At 54.8% G+C, this 22,123-nt stretch overlaps 1 protein-coding gene across 2 annotated transcripts; it reads left to right on the forward strand.

Moving 5' to 3' along the window:
* Window positions 1-3,049: 3,049 nt before the first annotated feature.
* Window positions 3,050-21,785, forward strand: TMPRSS3 (transmembrane serine protease 3). 2 transcript variants are annotated; one of them, XM_037144642.2, is made up of 13 exons: window positions 3,050-3,158; window positions 7,636-7,746; window positions 8,600-8,716; window positions 9,110-9,233; window positions 11,178-11,303; window positions 12,453-12,496; window positions 13,166-13,331; window positions 13,971-14,140; window positions 16,138-16,233; window positions 16,392-16,394; window positions 17,249-17,391; window positions 18,073-18,225; window positions 21,163-21,785. In XM_037144642.2, the coding sequence occupies exons 1-13, from the start codon at window positions 3,065-3,067 to the stop codon at window positions 21,178-21,180; spliced, it is 1,365 nt and encodes a 454-aa protein (XP_037000537.2). In that variant the 5' UTR covers window positions 3,050-3,064; the 3' UTR covers window positions 21,181-21,785. The 2 variants fall into 2 exon arrangements, with proteins under 2 accessions (XP_037000537.2, XP_037000536.2); XM_037144641.2 differs by lacking the exon at window positions 16,392-16,394.
* The last annotated feature ends 338 nt before the right edge of the window (window positions 21,786-22,123 follow it).

A 22,123-nucleotide genomic window follows, 5' to 3' on the forward strand; every position in this document is an offset into this window, starting at 1 on the left:
CACATGTTCATATGACCCCGCGACGGCTTTTGGTCTTCTGCGTGTTACAAAGTATTGTTAGCCCCCCTTGGTTTAGGACCACCTAGCGGGGGACACGGAGCCCCTGCTCACACTCCTTGCAGTGGCAGGCACCGGGAGAGCACCTCCGGCTCAGATGAAAGCAACGGAAGTCACGGTTCTAGGTTTCCTGTCCCTGTCTTTGAGGCAAACGTTCGTTCAGGGAACAGAGAGTAGTTAGGGAAGAGGTGAAGAAGGGTCATGAGTTGAAGGATGACCTGTATTAAATCCAAGAGACGGGGACAGGTGCCTGGGCAGGTGCTGGAGGCTGAAAAAATGAGGCTGAATTTAAACCATGATTGGCTGACTCTGCCTTTCTGGTTGTTGTTGCCACGGGCAAATTCCACCTACTCTGCCTTGGAAACAATCCCAGATCCAGCCTTCATCTTCATCTGCACCACTAGCACCTCTGGCCAAGTCACAGCCAAGGTGGCGGAGGTTTTCTGCAGCCTCCTCCGGACTCTCCCTGTGCTCATCCCCTGGCCCCGACCCCTGGCTCCTGCACTCACTGCACATGCGCAAATGTGGACTTCGCCCTGCTCCGCTGCTCCGTGGCTTTCCACAGCACAGAAGTCCATCAGACCCCTTCCTTCCAGGGGCCCGGGCCCTCCATGGCTTGCCCATCGGCCTCTCCAGGCACAGGGTCTTTCTCGCCCCAGCCATCTTCTCAGGGTCTTCAGTGTTGATGGTCCTGTGCTTGGAACACGCTGCCCTCTTAGCTTACCGGGCCCGCTGCAGCCCATCGCCGAGGCCTTGCAGGAAACGTCGCTTTGTCTGGAGGGCTGCCTCCTCCACCCTGTCCCATTCCTCACTAGCCTCTCCCAGCCTCGGTGTTTGTCATCCCCTGTTAGTGTTTGTCACCAGCAGAGACCACAGGTAAACGCTCTGATCACCTTGCCACCTGCCTTGAGTCCGCCTCGTGGCAGCTGGCCCGGGAACGTTCGCTGAGTAAATGAGAGCCTGGTTCACAACCACCCGCCTTCCACAGGGGCTCTTCTCGGTGCCCTGGCCCCCAACGGCAGGGCTGTTTCTCTCCCGATCAAACATCTTTAAGCCACATTGTACGAGGAAACACCCTCGGGACACAGAGGCCCCTGAAGAACGCGCAAGCAGTGTCTCTGCGGGGTGCTGGCTGCGAGGGCAAATCGGCTTCCCAGCTTTTGTCTTCAAAGTAGCTGCGGGTCTGCACTGGGCTCAGTCGCATGGTGGGGGTGGGGACAGAAACCCCCCAGTGGGGCGTTCTCCCTGTCCTCTCCGTGTGCTTGCTGGGCAGGGCCGGCCTGTTCTTTCAAATAAGAGCAGTGCCTGTGTTCCCAAGACTCTCTTCTGTGAAGTTTCTGCAAAGGTTTGCTCGCCTTACTTACTAATTAAAGGGAAGCCACATTTTCCCCTCCCCGGCCCCCTCGGTCCTACCCCCTACGGCTACCTGATACCACAGGCAGCTTGGGTTACACAGTCGCCCGCGATCTTGCCATTTGCTGTGATGACCGAGTCGACAAGGCTGAGTGACTTGGTGGAAATATTTCCCGATTGGACTGAACCGTTGGCAGCCTGCTCACCATCCCGCTTGCTTTTATAATGAAAAAGGAAATTATCTCTGCTTTTGATGATGGCGGCTCCGGAAATGGTGAGTAGATGTGATGAGAGAAGGTTCTACGAAGCGATGACTCTTCCACATTTCTCAGTGTGTGAAACCGGCCGGCTAAGGCCTATTTGGGGAGGGACTTCCTCCCCCAGGTTCCACGATTCAGGAAGCGTTTTGTCTTTCGTCGTACTCTAGTTATAAAGTTAAGCTGTCTAATTTGCTTCTTGCTGATAGTCCGTCAGCCAGTATTGGCAAGAATCAAAGTCAAAAACGCTGAGTGTGAACTGAGTAGCTTTCTAAGATACTCTCCAAAGCTGCTCCTAGGATGGGAATGAAATCACCAGTTTTAGCGTCCAACTCTTGCTTAGATTTTCCCGTGACCACGTGAAGCAGCATGAAGACAAAGTTTGTCTTAAATGGCCTGGTAGCTCCCTTTTCAGTTTCAAACATTACAACAGGGAAGCAAAAAGAAAATAAAAGGGGAGCTCCACGTGTCTACGTTTCTGGGCCTGTTGGAGCCGCCGGATTTTAGTGCCTTGAGGAAGCGGGCTCCTGGCCACGTCACACCTGCTGCCCTGGAGCGTGACCCGTGAAGCTGCCAGGACACTTGGCCACCCCCTCGCTCCCTCCGCCCCTCTTAGAGCTGCTGGGAATGCCTTCCAAAGGCTCTGGCCCCTGGGGCCTGGAGGATTCTGGAGGACACAGAGCCCCAGTGTCGCTCTGGTGCCTCCTGCAGCCGCCGGCCACTCCTCCCTTTGCTGTGAGTTGGGGCGGGGACCGGGCACCCCAAGGGCCCGGATACTTTCATCCTTAATTAGGTCATGGCTGTGGGAGCCAGGAAAGCTACAAATACTGTGGGCGAGTGTCCCTTCTCTGGTGCTGTTGACATTGGAGGGGTGCAGACATTATGTGAGTATCAGAACCTTGTACGTTGAGGGTGGGTGTATCACAGACACAGGCAAAGGGTTGAGTTGATGTGAGACAAATGGCAATGGCAGGAAAGGGAGGGAGTGTGCTTTGAAAGTCATTCATCTGCTGTAAAATCGGGGTTTGGGGACTTCTAACAGGCAAAAGGGCATTATCTCTAAAGATGTGTGCTGGGTTGATTTTAAGACGGGTGGAATGAATGTTGGGAAAGTTCTTGTTTTAGCAGAATTAAGTTCGCTGTTTTTCGCTAACTCTAGAAGTTTCTCTGTTATCTGCTATGGCTTGGGGAGAAAAATGCGTCTCACCAGACAAATAGTTTTGATTAAATGGTGCTGAGTTCCTTCGTGTGGATTGTCAGATTTCAAAGATTTAACACAACAAAGATGTATTTGATGCTGAAACTGTAAACAGGGAGGCAAACTCTTTCTGTTCTTCCCGGCCAAGGAGGTGGAGGTGGAGGCGGAGCCCAACCTCAGAGGCCCTGAAATAGTCACCATGGGGGAGAATGACCCGCCTGCGGCCGAAGCCCCCTTCTCCTTCAGATCCCTTTTTGGCCTTGACGACCTGAAAATAAGTCCCGTCACACCAGGTAGGTGGAAGCAGGTGTTGTCTGCACCCCGACCCCCATCTAGATGACGAACGTGGCTGAGGGCCGAGTCTCCCACTGAGGAAATATCTCACTAGGCGTCCTTACACCTCACATGTTGAACACGTGTGATTCTTTGGCTTATAGACTATGGGAAAGAAGGGGCATCAGAGGGGGGAGGGTTGTCCAGCCCCTCGTTGACTTTGTGCACACAGGGGTTTGTATTCTCTGGATGGAGATTTTCAGAAATGGAGGCTCCCGCTGGCCCTGGGGGTTGAGGGTCAGGGGCCGGCCAGACTCTCTGAGCCCCCCAGGAAGTCCTGGGAACATGCTGCTCACCAGCCCTTCCAGGAAACTTAAAATAAGCTGGACTTCCCTGAAGGATCTGATGCCTAGATTCAAATCCAACAGCTGTGCGACAGAGTTGGTTTTGTAAACAGGTTACAAATATTTGGAGAGACAGGGGACTCCATAATGCCTATGCGGCCGGGGTCTTTTGGGTAAGAGCCCACGAGGGCTGGTCACAGTGATCGGGGCTCGCTGCTCCTGGACGCAGTCAGGATTGCTGGCCCCTGGGGCTGGGAAGGGAGGCCTGGGGGCTCTGGCTGAGGTTTTAGAAAGCATGATAGGGGGTAACCCCAATGATTCCTTTTAAACCACGATTGATGGTGGTTGGGGGAGAGGAGAAGATGGCAGATGGGAGGAGATATTTCTATGAAAGATACACAATTTAAAAATACTCCTCCAAAATTAACACAAATGTGCATTTTAAAAGTACTCTGCAATCCCCTGACTCCCAGATTTTACCTCGTTTTTATATCTGCGTTCATTTTCTTCCCATCGTTGCCTATAAATATGCATCCATCCTTGGTGCTGGGAAGCAGGCATCTTCCATGTGCTGCCTGGCTTTCACAAACGTCTTTTTAAAGATGGCATTATTCCACAAGTATGTGTGTAACTTATGTAACCATTTTATCATCATCTGATGTATGATTGTTTCTAGTATTTTTATAATATCATCTGAACATGAATAGCATTATACATTTTTCTCTATGCTAATTTTTATTATTTTTCATGATTAGTTCCTGGTGAGGGAAGAAACAAAAGGTGTTTAAAACTTTTCTTTTTAAATAAAGCAATGTATTGTTCATTATAGAAATTTGGGAAAATATAGTTAATCAAAAAGTTTTTTTAATTACCCATAGTTTTACTGTTACTCAGGGCTAACTCTATTAGCACTTTATGTGGGATTTCTTGCCTTTTTCCTACCAATATCTTTATTTCCCTTTGGAAGTGACGTATACTATTTGTATCATTTTGAAGCTTTTTAAAAAACTTAACAGTATTGTGTTAATTTTTCCATGGCATTTAATACTTAAATATTCTTCGGGGTTTGGCAAACTATGGCCCATGGGCCAAATGTGGCCTTCTGCCTATTTCTACCACTACAGTTTTATGGGAACACATCGATGTACTCACACATTGTCCACACCTGCCTTCACGCCGTAGTAGAGTTGAGTGGTTGCGACAGAGGCCATATGGCCCATAAAGCTTACAATATTTACTATCTGGTCCTTTGCAGAAAAAGCTTGCTGACCGCCCTTCTCTACCACTTGGCGTCCATCCCATTCGGTATTTCACCAGGTTCTTCCCTTGGTCGTAGAGGCTGTTTTCCATGTGTAGATATTATCAATGCCACTCCCCTAAGTGTCCTTATAGGCAGGCATCTGTGTGTACCTATGGTGACATCATAGGATAAATTCCTAGAAGTGGATTTGCTAGGTCAAAAATTCCATCCAGTTTTAAGCTTTTGGTGCATGTATCAAAATTGACCATCAAAAGTTCCCACAATGCAAACTCCTGTTGACTGTAAGTGGAGGACCATCTCCTCTCACCTTGGGTGGTAGTGATCATAACAACAATAAACAGCAACAAGTGCAACACTGTGTTGGGGAGTTGATAGGGAGTTGTGTCTAACTTGTGTTGTGTCTTTTTCATCTCCAGAGAGGCTGAAGGGCTTTTTCTTTATGCTTGTTTATCATTTGCATTCCTCTTTGGAGGGATGCTATGCATCTTGCTTTTTATTCTAAGACCACCCTCAAAGACAGAGTAAGGGGGGTGGGGCCATGGCAGCGCCCAAAGGGCACCAGGGTGGAGTGGCGAAGTGGCCAACGTGAACCGATGCAGAGGTTCTAACTGAGCAACAATCTTTGACTCTACAATACGGGTTGTTTCCTAATTTAACTCTTAGAGAATAACTGGGATGATATGAGGTCATTCTTGGGGTTTCTGCTGATTTTTACATTGTAAATGGAGAGAACACATCTCCATGGGAGACATTTCTGGGGGGTGGGGGAGGGTGAACAGGAGGCATCCGCTCTACCAACTCAAGGCTATGCACTTGATACCTTGAGAGGAATTGGTCTCTGACCCTGAGATAAACAACCTTCGTTATCACGATCTCATCTGTCCATCCATTCATCCATTCATTTATCCATCCATCCATTCAATTTACCAGTATTTACCCAGAACCACCAGGTGCCAGGTGCTGTTCTAGGTGCTGAGAACACGACCTTGAACAAACCCCTTGAGCATCCAGGCCAAAGCAAAGAGCCTACTGTCCGTCTCTCTGTCTGTCTGTTCTCCTTTCTTGCTCTGTATCCCTCATGGTAACTGAAGACTATATGTTGCACGTGTTACCTTATTTCTCTTGGCGTCTTCCCTTTTCCCCCTTACCTTTTCTTTTGCTTACTTTTTCCTCCTTTCCCTCCTAATCCACCTCTTCCTCCGATATATTTGTATTTAAATTCTCTTCTTTTTAAGGCGGCCTGGAATGATAGTGACCATTTTATAATCACACTATTGCCAGAAGGAGAAGCTGTGTGTAGAGACAGGCAGGGTGAGATCCCTTTGATTCTTCCATGGGAGACCTCTTGTCTCAATGTCTCCAAGACCAAGAGAAGAGGGGCAGAGGCAGTCTTTGTCCCTAGCAGTGGTGTGACCCTTGGAAGGCTTTCTGCCCTTCCTCCATTCCAATCTTCCCAGTTTCAGGGAAGACAACTTGGGCATGGATGTATTTTCAGGATTGATGAGATCATTTGCATGAAATGGCCTGTTCTTTGGAGAGTAAAGGGTACTAGTGAAACCTCTCCTGGTTGCACAGAGAGACTTGTACTTCTGGGTATCTTAATGTTCCTCACATCTTCTTTCCCCCCCAACTTCCTGGTGCTTTAGGCAAGAACTGGGGAGGGTCTGGTGCAAGCTAACAAGCCAGCCTATCACGGTTCCATGGATGCTGGCAGAAGACACGAGACTCCTGGGTCAGACACAAAGGACTTTATTACTCACGGCACAGGTGGCACATGCATCCTGTTTGAGTTGCTGCTCTTGCCCACCTTGCCCCACGGGGGCGATGTGGAGCAGCCCAGGTACACGTTGCACACCGGTGGGTCTGCATTTCTGCTGAAAAACCCACAGTGAAGGGAACCTGAACCTCTGTAAGGGACACAGGCCGACCTGCACAGACTTGGCTCTGTCTCCATCTTCTTAGGCTTTGCCAGTGTCCTTGGAAAGGTGTTCTGGACTCAAGGCCATCGGTGCCTCTGTGCAAAAGACCTATAGAGAATGGCCTGCTACGTCATCTGGCGATTCTCTCAGGGGGCCCAGCTCTCCCTCTCCTGAAAGTATGCATTTTACACGTCACCCTCCTCTGTGAGAAAATGACCTTGAAAGCTGGCGTCCCACTTTCCCTTTGTTTTGGTTTCCTGGGGCCACCGAAACAAAGAACCACAAACTGGGTGGCTTAAAACAACAGAAATATTGTCTCACCATTCTGATGGCCAGGAACCTGAAACCAAGGCGCTGACAGGCCCCGCCCCCTCTGGAGCCTGCAGGGGAACCCTTCTCGCCCCTTCCTGGTTCCCAGTGCTTTGCTGGCAATCTTTGGTGTTCCCTGGCTGGGGGACTCATCACCCTAATTTCTGCCTTGACCTTCACATGGCCTCTCCCTGTGTCTCTTCACATCACTCTGTGTGTGTGTGTGTGTGTGTGTGTGTGTGTGCATCAGCCTCTGTGTTCAAAGGTCTTTTTGCAAGGACACCAGACAGGTTAGACCCCCATACTGATGATGTCATTTGAAGTTGATTACCTCTCTAAAGACTATTTCCAAGTAAGATGACAGTCTGGGGTGCTAGGGGTTAGAACGTCAACATATCTTTTTGAAGACCTGCAGTTCGACCTATAACACCATCCCTCAGCCCAGGGCGAACAGAATTGGGTCAGAGCTGGAGGGCGTGGGGCTGGGCTTCTAGAGAACGTGCCCCTGGTTGGTGCCCTTTTCACCACACGAAGCTGCCGTCTTTGAGCAGAAACATCCTCTTCATGAGAGAGAGGGAGAATGAATAGCTACTCTTTAAGTTTCTTTATTCAAACGCGTTGCTCTGTGGCTTTTGGCTCCTCCCACTTCTTCTTTGGCTTTCAGATGCGGATGCTGTAGCCGCACAGATCCTGTCCCTGCTGCCCTTGAAGTTCTTCCCAATCATCGTCCTTGGGGTCATCGCATTGATAGTAGCTCTGGCCGTGGGTCTGGGCGGTGAGTTCGATTCATTATTTAGCAGGCACTCGGCTACCTCTTCAGGCTCTTAAACTTTCATGAGCTCCCTGGCCCTTATGTGGCCACCTGGCCTTCATTACTGGAGGCAAACAGCATTCGGTTTTGCTGGCTTTGAGTTTTATTTGCCTGTGTGAATGTAAAGCCGACCTGAGGCCCGACAGGGGCTGTTGGCCATGCTCCGGGCTTCGTCACCACGGAACCTGCCCAGTTCGAAGCCTCCAAAAGCAGCTGATGAAATAGAACCCGCAGGCCGGGGTGGGGCAGGGCTGGGGGCAGAAGACAAGGAGGCCATTCAGGCCGGGCCAAGAACGCCTGCTATTTTTAAAAGCAGGTGCCTGTGGCTTTTGAGAAAGTGAGTCATTTGAATGGTCTCTATTAGAGAACAATTTCTCATTTTCTCTTTCAAATAACTGGAATGCAGATCGGTGTAATTCTCTACCTGCCCGGGTGTGCGCCTGCAGTCCCTTCACTTGCTGCTCTGAGTCAGCGACAGCAGGAGGCTGACGAACTGGGGATTCGAATCCTCACTCGAGGATTCAGCCAGCCAGCCGGTCTGCAGCCACCCACTTTCTCTCTTGACCTGGACCCCTGCAAGGTCTAAATTCACCTCTGGTTGTGTCTCAAGGCCACCTAGTGAGACAGTGGGGGGTGCGGGGGCAGCAGCTCCACCCCCTGGAGTTTGGAACAGACGCTGGGCTGCTGACACAGGTGCAGTTTCAGGGCGGCCTTGTTTCTAAAGGGCAGGCTCAAGGCCATGGGGCCAGTGGATAGTTGTCAGTGTTGAGCACTGCAGGGACCCTTTGTTCATGCCGCTGTCCTCGCCTGTCCTCAGTCCACTTCGACTGCTCTGGGAAGTACAGATGCCGGTCGTCTTTCAAGTGCATTGAACTGACGGCTCGATGTGATGGTGTCTCAGACTGCAAGGCCGGGGAGGACGAGTACCGATGTGGTAAGGTCGTGCCTCTCCACTGCGGACTGCAGGGGTCAGCACCACCCAGCCCTGGCCTTTCCAATCTGGGAAATGGGTCCAAGTCAATGCCAGAGTCAAGTCATGCCCTTGACTGTGATCCAACCAGCCCCCAGGAGACCCTGGGCTGGGTGCTAAGGGAAGGGCATTCCATGAAGCTGAGATTCGGTCTGGGAGACTCCCTGAGCAATACAAGGTCTCCGAGAGAGCTTGGGGGTCCCCGGCAGTCAGTGGGCCCTGTGAGGGTGGGATGCTGTGGGCAAGGAGCAGGCCCGGTTGGGCAGAGGAGGGTCTGAGCTGGCTGCAGAGGAACCTCTGCCCGGCCTCAGGGCTCTGCTGGCTGCTCACACATGGTCATGCCCGTGCGTCGGCCAGTCCGCGTGAGCGGTCAGAACGGCGTGCTCCAGGTGTTCACGGAGGCTACCTGGAGGACCGTGTGCTCTGACGACTGGAAGAGTCACCACGCTACCGTCGCCTGTGCCCAGCTGGGGTTTCCAAGGTAATCTGAAGGGCACTGCAGGCAATGGGTAAACATCTCTAGTGACCATGGTGAAGAAAGACAGCCGCTGTTCAGTTGGGTGCTCACAGGGTGCTTTATCTCCAGTCACGCTGCACCCTCATGGCAACTCCATGAGGCTGGACATCACCCGCACTTTAAGGTCACAAAGAAGTGGCATTTTGGGCTGTGTCTGAGGACAGACGTAGAGGCAAGCATGAGGTAAAAGAGCTTCTGAGAGGAAAATCCTTCATGAGGATGAGCCCCCGAGTGCCTCAGGCCACAGCCGCAGTCACCGCCTGACACCGCCCCTCTTGGTCCTGGGCGTCACGTCCTCATCCGAGCACACACTCCCCGAGGAGCCCCAGAGAACCAGGTGCAAGCAGTCAGCAACTTGGTGAAAACACCATTATTCGAACATGGTAGTTTCACGACACATGGGAGAAAGAACTGTTGGAGTGGAATCTTCGAATGGCACTGTTCTCTCTCGGCCGTGGGGCTTTGTGCATGGAGACAACCCGCTTTCCCCGTGATGCGGGGCCCCCTCTCTCTCCTGCCCCTTCCTTTGGTTCACGGCAGCCGCCGTCTTCCAGGAAACCCTGGGCTGTCTCCCTTCCCTCTTCGCTCTTGATTCTGGGTTCAGAACAGGGAGGCTCACTGCCTCCCAGGAAGTGAGCACAGTGACGAGGGGGAACATGAAAACCATTCCTGTTTGTTTCTAAGGAAACGAGTTGGGCGGCAGCACCCTCACTGCCCTGAGTCCCCCAGGAGCCCCCAGCTTCAAATCTGATGGGTCGTGTTCTGCGCTCCTTTCTCTGAAGCCAGTGAAACCCCCAAGGACCCCCGCCTGCACCCCCGAGATCCGCCTCCATCTCCCCTGGTGACTCAGAAATCAGCTGCAGTTCAGCTCAGCGACAGCAGCACACATCACCACTCAAGTGCCTGTAGACCCTCCTCTTCACAGACAAACACGGACACAAGCCGCACACGCTACACACAGGTCATGCACAATCACACATTACACACTTGTACATACAGAGGCACACCCCACACACATACTCACATGCCACAAACATGACACTGTAGGCACTATACACACATCACACACACTTTTGTGCACACACGTCACACACAAACATTCACTCGCTGACCCCAGCGTGTGCACCGCAGACACCTGTGTGCTCACACACACTCCACCCCACCACCGCAAACAGGGTGTGCGTTCCCCGTGGAGGCCCTTTTTCGGGCCCGCCAGAGGGCGTCCTCCACCTTGTCGCCCCTCCTCTCCCTCTTGGGGCCTGACCCCCATCCCCAGTCCCCAGGCCTCTGTTCTGCTCCGCACAAGGACTCAGTCACCCCTTCCTTCTCCACCTGCTCGCTCTTCCTGGGCAGCTCTCGGGTCTCTGTCCACCCCAGCCGCCTGGTGGGACAGTCCCCCCTGCACTGAACTGTCCTCTGGAGGGAGTTGTCCCTCAGCATCGCCCAGTTTCTTCACTGTCAGCTTGTCCCCTTCTTCCTTGACTGTTGCTTCAGTTCTGGGACTGGCTTCTGTGTTCTCTTTTGGTTCTTTCTCCTCTTTCTTTGGAGCCTGCCCTTGACCGCCACTGCTCTGCTGTGTCCCACTCCAGCAGGAGTGGTCCCAGGGGCCCAGAGCCTGTGCTCATGGGTGGAGCCATGGGGTAGGGGCTGAGGAGTCCACCACTCCAGACTCCATCAGGTTTGGAGTGTCTCCACACGTTGGCAAGAGGAAACCATTGATGGTTTTGAGGAGCGCAGTGACATCCCCCCCGGCACACCAGTAATAGGGTGACTTGGGCACACTGGTGGTTTGGGGGGACACAGGGGCGTGTCCCTCAGGAGGATCCTGTAAAGCTGTGACCGGGGCACAGGCTGATCTGAAACAGAGAGTGAATTTCACGCCACACCTGGGTTTCCCTGTGCTCGCAGCTACGTCAGTTCAGACACCCTCAGAGTGACCATGCTGGAGGAGCAGTTCCAAGAGGACTTTGTCTCTGTCAACCACCTCTTGCCAGACGACAAAGTGACCGCTCTGCACCAGTCGGTGTACCTGAGGTAGGCGCCAGGCGGCCTGCACGCCATCCCAGCGCGGCCGCGTTTGTAGGGCTGTGAGCCAGGGGGGCGTGTCCACATGGCCATACTGGGCGGGGCACCGGCTGGTCAAGGGAGGAGCCTGGCCCCGAGCCAGCCAATGGGGCCGACAGAGGAAGGGAGGAGAGGGCTAAGGGAGTGACAGTGGGGGCGTGTCATAAGCCAGCACTGCACCTCAAAAGGCAGGCGCTGCAAAGTGTTCGGAAGGAAGGAGGGAGGGAGGGAGGGAGGGAAAAACCAGGAAGAGAGATTTAGAAAGAAACATACCTGTCTTTGTTCACGAGACCCTGTCATGTTTTCCCCAACACTCATGAGGGAGGTAAGACGAGTGTCCTCGAATGACACTCGGGGTACCGGAAGCTCGGAGGGCTCCCCTGCCTGGTGAGTGGAGACACCAGGTGCGCTGGACCCAGCTTCCCGGATCCACCCACTTTCTGGCACCTTGACCGAACCCCAAGAGGAGTGTGTTCCAGGCTCCGGGAGACCACAGTTCATCAGCTGGTCCATCTCGTCACGGACAGCCACCCTTGGACACACGTGCATTCCACAAGGACAGCTTGTCTCGTGACAGGCCTGGGGCTCTGAGAGCAGGAAAAGTCACAGAGGGACCCGGGTGGCTTAGGAGAAACACAGGGGCCCGGCTCCCACCCACGCAGGGAAATGCCTGTCATTTCCAGCACAGTCACCTCTGGGTGGTGTCCTCCGCTCTGGGAGGTGTCCTCTCCCGGGTGCGTGTCCCAGGTTGCAAGGACTTCGTGCCAGGAGAACCTGCCTCCGCCCAGAGGGCACTCCAGTCTCCGGGGCCAGTGAAGAGCACGGGGTAAAACAGATACACAAATGCCCCAGTGCACGTGACAGGCTTGTAACGCGTCTCTGATCATCTGCTCTGCAAAGTCGAGAAATGCTCCGTGCCTGTCCCTGACACGGGACCGCACCGTCGTCGAGTGGTTAAAAAAAAAACAAAAAACATTCTGTGACTTAGACTAAAACTGTAATCTCTATTCCAGGGCAAGGGAATAGAGTTCATTTTTCTTTTAATCCAAGATTAAGTTAAACAACATCCGCTTCACAGGCCTTGGGTGTTTATCATGAACTCACTTTTTTTCACTTTAGGGAAGAATGCGCTTCGGGTCGTGTGGTCACCCTGAAGTGCACAGGTAAGAGTTTTAGAAGCACAGGGGCCAATGGGAGCAAGAGCTCGCTCCAGAGTCCTGCACCCCCCCTCTGGCTGCCCGGAGTCCCATCCTTCTAGGCTCCAGTGGGCTCTCTCTCAGAGGAGGGTGAGCTCCGTTAGATGGGGGAGGTGGCCCAGAGTGGCTTCTCAGCAGGAGACTTGACCGTGGAGTGTCATGTCCTATCACTGCAGTGGCCCTGGGGGCCTGACTTTTTCTTTGCCCTGCTCCTCAGGGGAAAGCTGTGACAGGCTGCTCAGTGACCCAGACTCCACCCCCGGGGCAGGCAGGCAGGGGGTGGGGGGAGTGGGGGTGGGGGGAGCGGGCACACTGCGGGGGTGGGGTCTGGAGGAGTCAGGCAGCTACACACCAGCACCTGTGAGGAGGGTCTGCGGGAGGCGCCCCGTACTCCTGGGCGCTGTTGTCATCCCGGCTCATGGGCATCTGGGGGAGGGGCACTGCCAGCGTCAGGCTATTTGCCCACCGAACCCCCACAAGACACCCCTGTCCCACATCTCAGGTGAGCTGCCCCCCCCCCACCCGGTGCTCCCCCTCCAAGCTCTTTTTCCGGGCTGGGAGCTCTGTGTGGGTGGCAGGATGTCAGGGTGCAGGAAAGCTCTGTGGGATGGACCCCTAACCCTGTTTCCCCGGCAGTCTGTGGTCTGAGGATGGGCTACAGCTCTCGCATCGTGGGTGGAAACATGTCTTCACTCGCGCAGTGGCCCTGGCAGGCCAGCCTCCAGTTCCAGGGCTACCATTTGTGTGGAGGCTCAGTCATCACCCCGGTGTGGATCGTCACCGCCGCCCACTGTGTCTATGAGTGAGTGCTCCCGACTCCTGGCGGTGCTCCTCGCCTCCCATAGACCCGTCCAGCCCGGGCCCCTTGGGATGGGGGTGGGGGATGTGAGTGGTCAGCAGCAGGTCCAGAGAGCAGGAAACAGAGCCCATCATCACAGTCATATTTGTGTGGGGGGACCCTCCCTCCTCACCAGGAGCCACCCATCACTGTCGGCTGTGTAGATCTTAGACAGCGGCTGTTAGAGAAAAGGTAGGAAGAGAGGAGGAAACCCAGCAACGTAGAGGTCTTACACCCACCACCTGTAGCTGCCTGTGGTGGGACAGGCTGTGCCAGGAAGGTGGGAGACTCTGCAGGGTGGGGGGGGGACAGAGTTGCCCCCGGGCAGTCTCTTTTTTGGGGGACGTTAGCATAGAAGAAAATACTCAGTTATTTTTACTCCCTGTCATTTTTACCTCCCTCAGAGCTGCAGGGGGGGGGGGCAGCCGCTGTAGGAAACGTGTGGGGTGGGTTTGTGCTTCTGCCAGGCAGCAGGGCTGATGTAGATTCGGACGTAGGCAAGCAGGACCGTGACACTTTGGCCACCTCCCTGGTGCTGGATGGGGGACACCGGAGGTCCAGGCTGGGTTTTTCCTGCGTTACCTCTCAGTCTTCCCATTGCAGCCTGTACCTCCCCAAGTCATGGACCATCCAGGTGGGCCTCGTTTCCCTGCTGGACAGCCCAGCCCCCTCCCACCTGGTAGAAAAAATTATCTATCACAGCAAGTACAAGCCGAAGAGGTTGGGCAACGACATCGCCCTCATGAAGCTGGCGGAGCCGCTTGCCTTCAATGGTACACCTGGGTTTCTTTGTTGTTCTGTTGCTTTCATTTGTTTCTAGAGAATTTGTGGCTGCTTGTGGAAGCATTGTGATGATAGCGCTTTCCAGGTGTCTGGCAATCCAACATCTGACTCATGTCAGTCTTGGCCTCAGCCGATTCTCTTCTCGTGAAAGTGGGGGTTCTCCTGGTTCTCGGCATGACGTGAAGCCCTCCATCGTATTTGGATGTTTGGGCGAGCCTGTTGAGAGGCACTGGTCCTGCGTACATCCTCAAGCTTAGCAGGTGGTGGCCCTGCTCAGGGTCACTGTGCAGGTCTTGATGATAATTTGGTTTTAGAGACTTGGAGGCTCTGTTTTGGTCAGTTTGGTTTGTCTGGTCCCTCTGGGGCTCCCACTGGTGCCACTTTCTCCCTGGGGGTGCTGCCTGGAGATAAAAGGGACATGCCCAGGGCAGGCCACCTGGTGTGCCTCTAGGTGGAGAAAGGGCGTCTCTGGCCTGTGGGCACAAAGAGCTTTGTGGTGAGGTCCCCTGCCAGTGCCACTCACTGGCCCAGCATTTCAAACTTGGCTGATACAGTGAGTGCTTCCCAGGCCAGCCAGCTGGTTGCAGTGCGATCCTTCCTGCAGCCATTTCTTTAAGATCTGGTGGATCCTGGGCATCTTCAGCTCAGTATTCAGTATACGCAGTATTCAGAATACTCAGGAACATGCTTTCCCAATTCAGCAGGCCCTGTTTCTCTTGACAAGGGAGATATCAAGACCTGACCTCTGGAGGTCACAAAAAGCCACATGGGACAGAACTGTCAAACCTTCTGCACCTGCAAACAAAGCATTATGAGCCTACTCCCAAATCAACTGTAGCCTCCCTCTCCTTCCCAAGGGTTACGACAGCTCTGAGTGCAGGCAGAGTGTGGTGCCCAGGCCCCGGATTGGAGTGGAGTCCTAGCACAAGACCAGGGGCAGGTTTGACCCGAGGGGAGGTCCTTCACGGGCTTACCGCGTGAACACTCTGCACACAGCACTCTGCATGCAGCACTCTGCACACCGAACTCTGCACACAGCAGTCTGCACACCAAACTCTGCATGCAGCACTCTACACACCAAACTCTGCACACGGCACTCTGCATGCAGCAGTCTGCACACTGAACTCTGCACACGGCACTCTGCACGCAGCAGTCTGCACACCGAACTCTGCATGCAGCACTCTGCACGTGGCACTCTGCATGCTGCACCGTGAGACAAAGCTTCTCGAGAAACAAAGAGGGATTGAAGTGGCGATGCTCATGGCTAATTATTATGCACGATGTTTGATCATACCAAACGAGGCATCAACATTTGGACTGTGTTAAATTAACATGGACCCTCCCCTTGGTCTCTGCCTTCCATTATTGTCATACCCAGAAAAGTGTAGCGCATGCCAGACTGTGTCCGGTGAGAGTCCCGTGAGTGTCCTGTGGCAGCCATGACGCTGATTGTGGCGGGGGCTTATGGGACAGCCCACAAGGACAGGCAAGCCTGTTGCCTCCAGGGCTGTCAGGACGGACAAGGATGTTCATGGAGGTGTGTTCTGTACCACAGCCTGGACCAGGAGTGGGCAAACTGCAGCTCATAGGCCAAATTTGGCCCTTTACCTGTTTTATAAATAAAGTTTTATTAGAACACAACCAGACCCACTTGTTTACCACTGCCTGTGGCTGCTTTTATGCTCCTGTGGCAGAGTTGTGTGGTTGCCATGGAGACCACTTGGCCTGCAAAGCCTAAACTAGTCAGCACGTGGCCCGTTCCAGAAGATATGCTGACTCCTGGTGCAGACTCGCTGAGGTAGCCACAGTCTAGGGTGGTTTTGAAGTTTTAGGGCTCTGGTGGGGGAGAGGTCCCTGCTCTGAGCTGATAGCTTTCCAGTGACCCAGGGCTCGGCCTTTCTTCGGGATTCGCCAGCGCCCCAGGGAGGTGAGCACTGATGAGGCTGGTCGTCTTCCCGGATCTGAGCATTGTTTCCTCTTTGCACAGAGATGATCCAACCAGTGTGTCTGCCCAACTCCGAAGAGAACTTTCCTGATGGAAAAGTGTGCTGGACGTCGGGATGGGGGGCCACTGAGGAAGGAGGTCAGTGGTCCGGAACCAGGATTCTGAGTCCAGGGCGCTCGGAACAGAGAGGGCCGGGGTGGACGTCCACACCGACCTGTGCCCTCCCCCAGCCTAGTGTCATGTCCCCGAGGGACACCCATGCGTCCCTACTGGGGGCTCTGAGTCCACTCGGTCAGCTGGTCACTGTGGGTCATGAGTCACGGTTCCATTTGTCCTGGGTTGTGGAATCGCAGATTTTCATAGGAGAGAAATAAAGCATGAAGGAGAACTGTTTCTAGGCCTCCGTGGGGAGGCCTTCGCCAGCGCGCCAGCGCCAGGAGGCTCTGGGGGGGAGTCGGTTCCCTGCCTTTGCCAGGTTCTAGCGGCCGCCTGCTCTGCTGGGGGCTCTGCCCCTTCTCCGTCTTCACAGCCAGCGGCTCAGCATCTTCCACCCCTCTCCTCTCTGACCTTTGCTTCTGTCCTCACATATTCTCCTCTGAAAGTTCCAAGGGTCCTTGTAATCACCTTCAGGGTCCACCTGGCTAGCCCATGATCATGTCCCTACCTCCAGGTCTTAGCACATCTGCAAAGTCCCTTTTGCCATGTAAAGTGACACAGTCGTAGGTACTGGGGATTGGAATGTGGGTGCTTGGGGGGCTGTTTTCCCTCTGACTACCCCGAGGTTCCTCCAAGAGCTGTGGGTGACCTTCCTGGGGCTCAGTTTCCCTTCTGTGACCTGGGTTGCTCTGAGAGCCAAACAGGCTGGTGTGATCAAGCATTTGACTCAGGGTGGGCCCCAGAGAGGTCCATGGTGGTGACAGTTGCCCCCACTGCTTCCCACATTGGTCCCCTTAGGGAAGAGGGGGACTCCAACCTGAAGCAGCAGGGACTGCGTGGGACATCGGGAGGGAGAAAGCCCTAGGGGCGGCTGGTACTCAAGGCAGACCCCTCACGGTCCACTTGCAGGCGTGGCTGTGTCTGCCATGGAAGTGTCAGGGGCGTGGCCCCAGCCCTCTGAAGTCCTCACCGCATGCCCCCTCACCTTCTGACACAGGTGACGCCTCCCCAGTCCTCAACCACGCAGCTGTGCCCCTGATCTCCAACAAAATCTGCAACCACAAGGATGTGTACGGTGGCATCATCGCCCCCTCCATGGTCTGCGCCGGCTACCTGAAAGGCGGTGTGGACAGCTGCCAGGTGGGGACCCATGGTGACCTCCAGGGGCTGTGGCAGTGGGCAAGGCGAGGCTCTGTTAGGGTGACCCAGCCTGTGGGACAGATCACTGCCAGCATTTCCCTGTGGCTGACTGAAAAGCAAATTTACAGGGTGTGGGGAGAAAGTTTGCTCAAGATACCACGTCCTTTCCTGGCCAGCCCGTGTTTACCCAGTGCTCCCACTACGCCCGGGTGCCCGGGGGGAAGGAGGGGGTCTTGAGGATGCGTTCCTCCTGACCCCGGTTCTCAGAGTTTGCAGGGGATGGAAGAGGCAGAAAGCAGGTGGGAACCCATGAGCGTGGGCCTGCAAAGCCACAGTGGGTGAGACCCCAATTCTGCCTGGGTCCAGAGGTCAGTTGAAGCCCCTGGGCAGGTAGACAGACCCTCCCGTGGAGAGACCCCTTGCTGCACACAGCTGCCCTGACCTACATGGGTTCAGTGCGTGGGGAATCTGGCAGGGAGATAGCTGGGGTGACCATCCTGAGGGATAAAGGGCCCACTGTCAGGGATGCTGAGTCAGTTCAGGAAGGGCTGCGGGGGTGAACACAGGGCCGTCCCCACGCTGGATTTTGCGACGTAGTGACAGGGGAATCCTGCACGAGGACAAGGGACAGCAGGGGTGGTGCCTGTTCTGTTGGCCTCAGTCTCTTTCCTTGCTGTCTAGGGAGACAGTGGGGGACCCCTGGTGTGTCAGGAGAGGAGGCTGTGGAAGTTGGTGGGAGCAACCAGCTTTGGCATTGGCTGTGCGGACGTGAACAAGCCTGGGGTCTACACCCGGATCACCTCCTTCCTGGACTGGATTCACGAGCAGTTGGAGGTGGGGGCAGTGCTGGCCCAGCTCACGGGGTCCCTCTCAGTTCCCCTCTGGCGACCCTGGTCCTGCTGTAGAGAAGCCAGGGAGGGACCAGTCAGTGGATGACTCATCGAGCAGGGATTTGGTGGCTCTGGGGTATCAGGTGTGAGCAGGTGCGCCCACGCCAGGCTCTGTGTAGGTGTGGCCCTGGCGGGGTAGGCACCAGTGGTGACTGTCTCCACAGATCTGGGAAAGGAGGAGAGGCAGCCCAGAGGATCTTGGGGGTGGGGACAAGCAGAGCTGGCATGTGCACACATGGAATAGAGGGTAGACTCGAGACAGACGGGGATGGGGGAAGGACCGCCAATGCCCACTGAGCGGTGGGAACCTTGCCAGGAGCCAGGGATGCAATGGAGAGTCTCTGACCGGGAGAAGCCTGGGCAGCTCCGTGCTTTGGGAGGGCCTCCCTGGAGGGGGGACCTGGAGCAGGGACGCAGGTCAGCGAGGCTGGCGGGGGACCATGGAGATGGAGGGGAGGAAGAATTCGCTACCCAGGGAAAGGGAGGGAGCGCCACAGACAACTGCAGGGGACAGGCGGTACGCCTGCCCCAGGGAAGCAGGTGGGGAGGCTTCAGGGAGGCGCGGCCAGGCGGAAGGGGAGCCCAGCACAGCGAGGTGCCCTCTGCCTCCAAGGTGCTCAGCAGATATTTGCTGGCTTATCTCAGACTCCGAGCCCCACATCATGCTTTGGACACATTTCAAGGACATTTTAAATTTTTTTCTTAAATTGAGACAAAATTTACATAGCAAAGAAGCGATCATTTTTAAGTGAACACTCCAGCGGTATGTAGCACATTCAGTGCCCGTGGCCACCGCCTCTCTCGGGTTCCAGGATGTGCCATCACCCCGACATGAAACCTCACGAAGCGGTCCCCTCTCTGCCCACACCCTCAGCCTCTGGCCGCCCGTAACCTGCTTTCTGTTGTGTGGACCCAAGACCTTCCCAAAGGCTCCTTTCCACCTGAAACGGGCCAGGAACGACAGCAGACTCCTAATGCGCCTCAGGAGCCCATTTCCATGTTTTTCTTGGGCATTTTTGCTTTAAATGAGGAGGTTCTAATGGTTCCCTTTGCACCAGGTGAGGCCCAGGCCTGGGACTCAGTGTGGTTTCCAGTCCAGCCCACTGCAGCTGGGTGCCCCCTGCTGGTGCAGACAGTTCCCGCCTCTGAGCGGCTGCAGGTGGGGGCTGGGGCAGCAAATGCTGGAACGCAGGCGCTGGGAAGCCTCTGCTGGTGCTCGCTGTGTTGCTAATGCACAGACTGGCCTGGTGCTAAGCTCTTTAGCACAAAATTCTGCCACAACCCATCAGCCTCTAACAAAGTATCAGAGAAGATGGATGGAGGAGTAGCTCCTCACTGCAGTGGCCTCGATGATGGCTTGAGTGCGGGGCCCTGGGGCACGGACAGGGGTGTGGGTTTGGTGGGTGGAGGGCAGGAAGGCAGGAGTGGGCGTGCCCTCCCTGGGGCTGCATTCGGGGGCCGGGGGGCCGTGTGGCCAGGCCACTGATCATGAAAGGTGACCTTCAGACGGGTGCCAGTGGCAGAAACCAACCCCCAGTCTTCACATTGTGGAGGGGGCTGGGGGTGCGGCGAGCTTCCCACGCCTCCTGGGGAGCTTTCCGACTGTGATGCTGTTTCCTCCCAGCATCATCCTGGGTGGCAGGTCCTAGGACTGTCCTCCTATGACAGATGAGGGGACTGTTTACGGCCCCAGAGACTTGAGGCCCTTGTTTCAGACTCCAGCCCCAGCACATGCTGCGCAGATGAACCAGCCATTCTCCGATGTGGGGGTGCAAAGACTGTCCCAGGTTGTTTGTGAACACTGAACCCCACCCCAGGAGCTTTCTCCAGAGGGTGGGGTCGGGGGTATAGGGTGAGGGCCCTGGTGACCCGGATGCACCTGGTCTTCAGGATGCACTTTGCGAACACACTTTCCAGCCACGTGGCTTCCCTTCGGGCGTAGAAAGAGCTTCCACTCCCCAGGACACTGGAGGAGCCGCTTTGTCTTGACAGGCGTGTGGCCCCCTTGACACCCAAGAGCATCACTGCAGCCTTGGGCCCGTGGAAGGCCAGTGAGAGACTCCTCCTTTTGCCGGTCTTTCTCTTTTTCACGTGTCCCCAGAGAGGCTTCCCTGCCCGTGAGAGTTTCCCCGAGGCGTCGGCGTGGCCAGCTGTTCCTTCGGAACGTGGATGCCAGGGCCCCCAGAGAGCTTGCATGTTTTTTTATTGTTTTTCTGTTACCATTTAGTCCCCTTATACTCCCCTCCCCCACCCCCATCACCACACTCACGTCCATGAGTTCTTTTTCATTTTTGCTCAGTCCCTCCACCCTTTAGCCTTCCCCCTGACCTTAGCTATCAGCCTGCTCTCTATCTGTGAGTCTGTCTCTATTTTGCTGTTTGTTCAGTTCGTTCATTAGATCCCACAAAGGACTGAGATGCTATGGTGTTTGTCTCTCACTGCCTGGCTTATTTCACTTAGCCTGATGTTCTCCAGGTGTTCATCCACGCTGTTCTGAGGGTAAAACTTTCCTCCCACACTTCTTAAGGGGAATTGCCCACTTATTAGCTCATGGGACTGCCTGCTAGGTCACCTTCATTTCCTCCACTGGTTTGCCCTGTCTCACTGGGGCTTCAAACGGAATTGCTCCGACCCAGGCTGGGACTCGGGCACACCATGGGAAAGGTGGCAGGCAGGGTGGTACATGCAATGAGTGAGCTGTGGCACACTCCTCCGGGGATGCTAGGCTGGGGTCTGCGCCAAGGTGGCAGCCCCCTGCAGCCGAGGCCGACTCTGTCCCCACTAATCGTGGAGAACAGTGGATGCTTCACTTGGGGTAAAGTGCAGGTGCCCCCTCGCTCCTAACATGTGCTGAAAAGGGTGCTTATGTTTTTATTTCTAGAGGGACCTGAAAACTTGAAGAGAAGGGACAAGCCACTGCGCTGAGCTCCTGCCACAGTGGAGAAGTCCCCGTCCCTCGGTGGATTCCCAGCTGGAACTTTGGACACGAGCGAATGCTTTCAGTGCTCCGCTTTCTGGCACCACCGGCAGAGCCGAAAGGTGGAGCGTCCCTGCATCTAGAACAATTTGCTTCTAACACCTTGGACAGGCCACTGGGCCATTGGACTAAAATGACCTTGAAGTGCCTTTCTGACCTTCACTAAGAACAAAGACAGGAATGCCTGGGAGGGCTGCCCTTTCCCATTGTCCATTAGGTTTTCTCTACGGCCTCCCTCCAACTCGAGTGACGACATCAGCAAACCTGCCATGCAGACTGATGGACGGTCCAGCTGCTCGGTGAGGGAGGGCCGGCCCGGAGCCGCAGGAGCCCGCCACTGCAGACACCTCCGTGCCCACACGGTTATCCCTGCGCAGGTGTCCCGCTTCTGAGATCTGTTGCGGGAACTTCATCTCCAAATGACTAGTTTTAAGGTGTATTTCTATTCTATTTTGTAGCCCGTGGTGCCTGATGTATTAGTGTCCCTTTCTTCCACAGGACACATGCCTCGGTCACTCGGAGCCTGTCTGAATGTCCGCCCACAGACAATCATAAACTGAAATCATAAGCGTGGTCGCAGAGGCTCGGTCACTTCACTCTCTTTCACACGCACCGTGGGTCTTGCCTTTTCTTGTTGGAGCAGGTTTCTCTGCAGGTCAGAGCGATCTCCTGCTCCAGCCTGAGACTCAGAGCAGAGGGAGGAAGAAACAGAGGAGTGAGATAAGGACCCCCTACCCCCTGCACAGCGGGTCCTAAACAGTAGACCAGGGGTGTCACACTCATTGTCACCAGGGGTCACATCAGCCTTGCAGTTGCCTTCAAAGGGCCAAATGTAACTTTAGGACCGTATACATGTAACTGCTCC

The sequence above is a fragment of the Artibeus jamaicensis genome, unplaced genomic scaffold, assembly GCF_021234435.1.
Source record: "Artibeus jamaicensis isolate MK-2021 breed Jamaican fruit bat unplaced genomic scaffold, CSHL_Jam_final scaffold_474, whole genome shotgun sequence".
Lineage (NCBI taxonomy): Eukaryota > Metazoa > Chordata > Mammalia > Chiroptera > Phyllostomidae > Artibeus > Artibeus jamaicensis.

Bases quoted from the DNA above. Each gene is read 5' to 3' on its own strand.
- TMPRSS3 (XM_037144642.2), top strand. From the start codon at position 3,065: ATGGGGGAGAATGACCCGCCTGCGGCCGAAGCCCCCTTCTCCTTCAGA. The intron at 8,717-9,109 runs GTAAGGTCGTGC...TGCGTCGGCCAG, and splicing joins GGAGGACGAGTACCGATGTG to TCCGCGTGAGCGGTCAGAAC. The intron at 14,141-16,137 runs GTACACCTGGGT...CTCTTTGCACAG, and splicing joins GGAGCCGCTTGCCTTCAATG to AGATGATCCAACCAGTGTGT.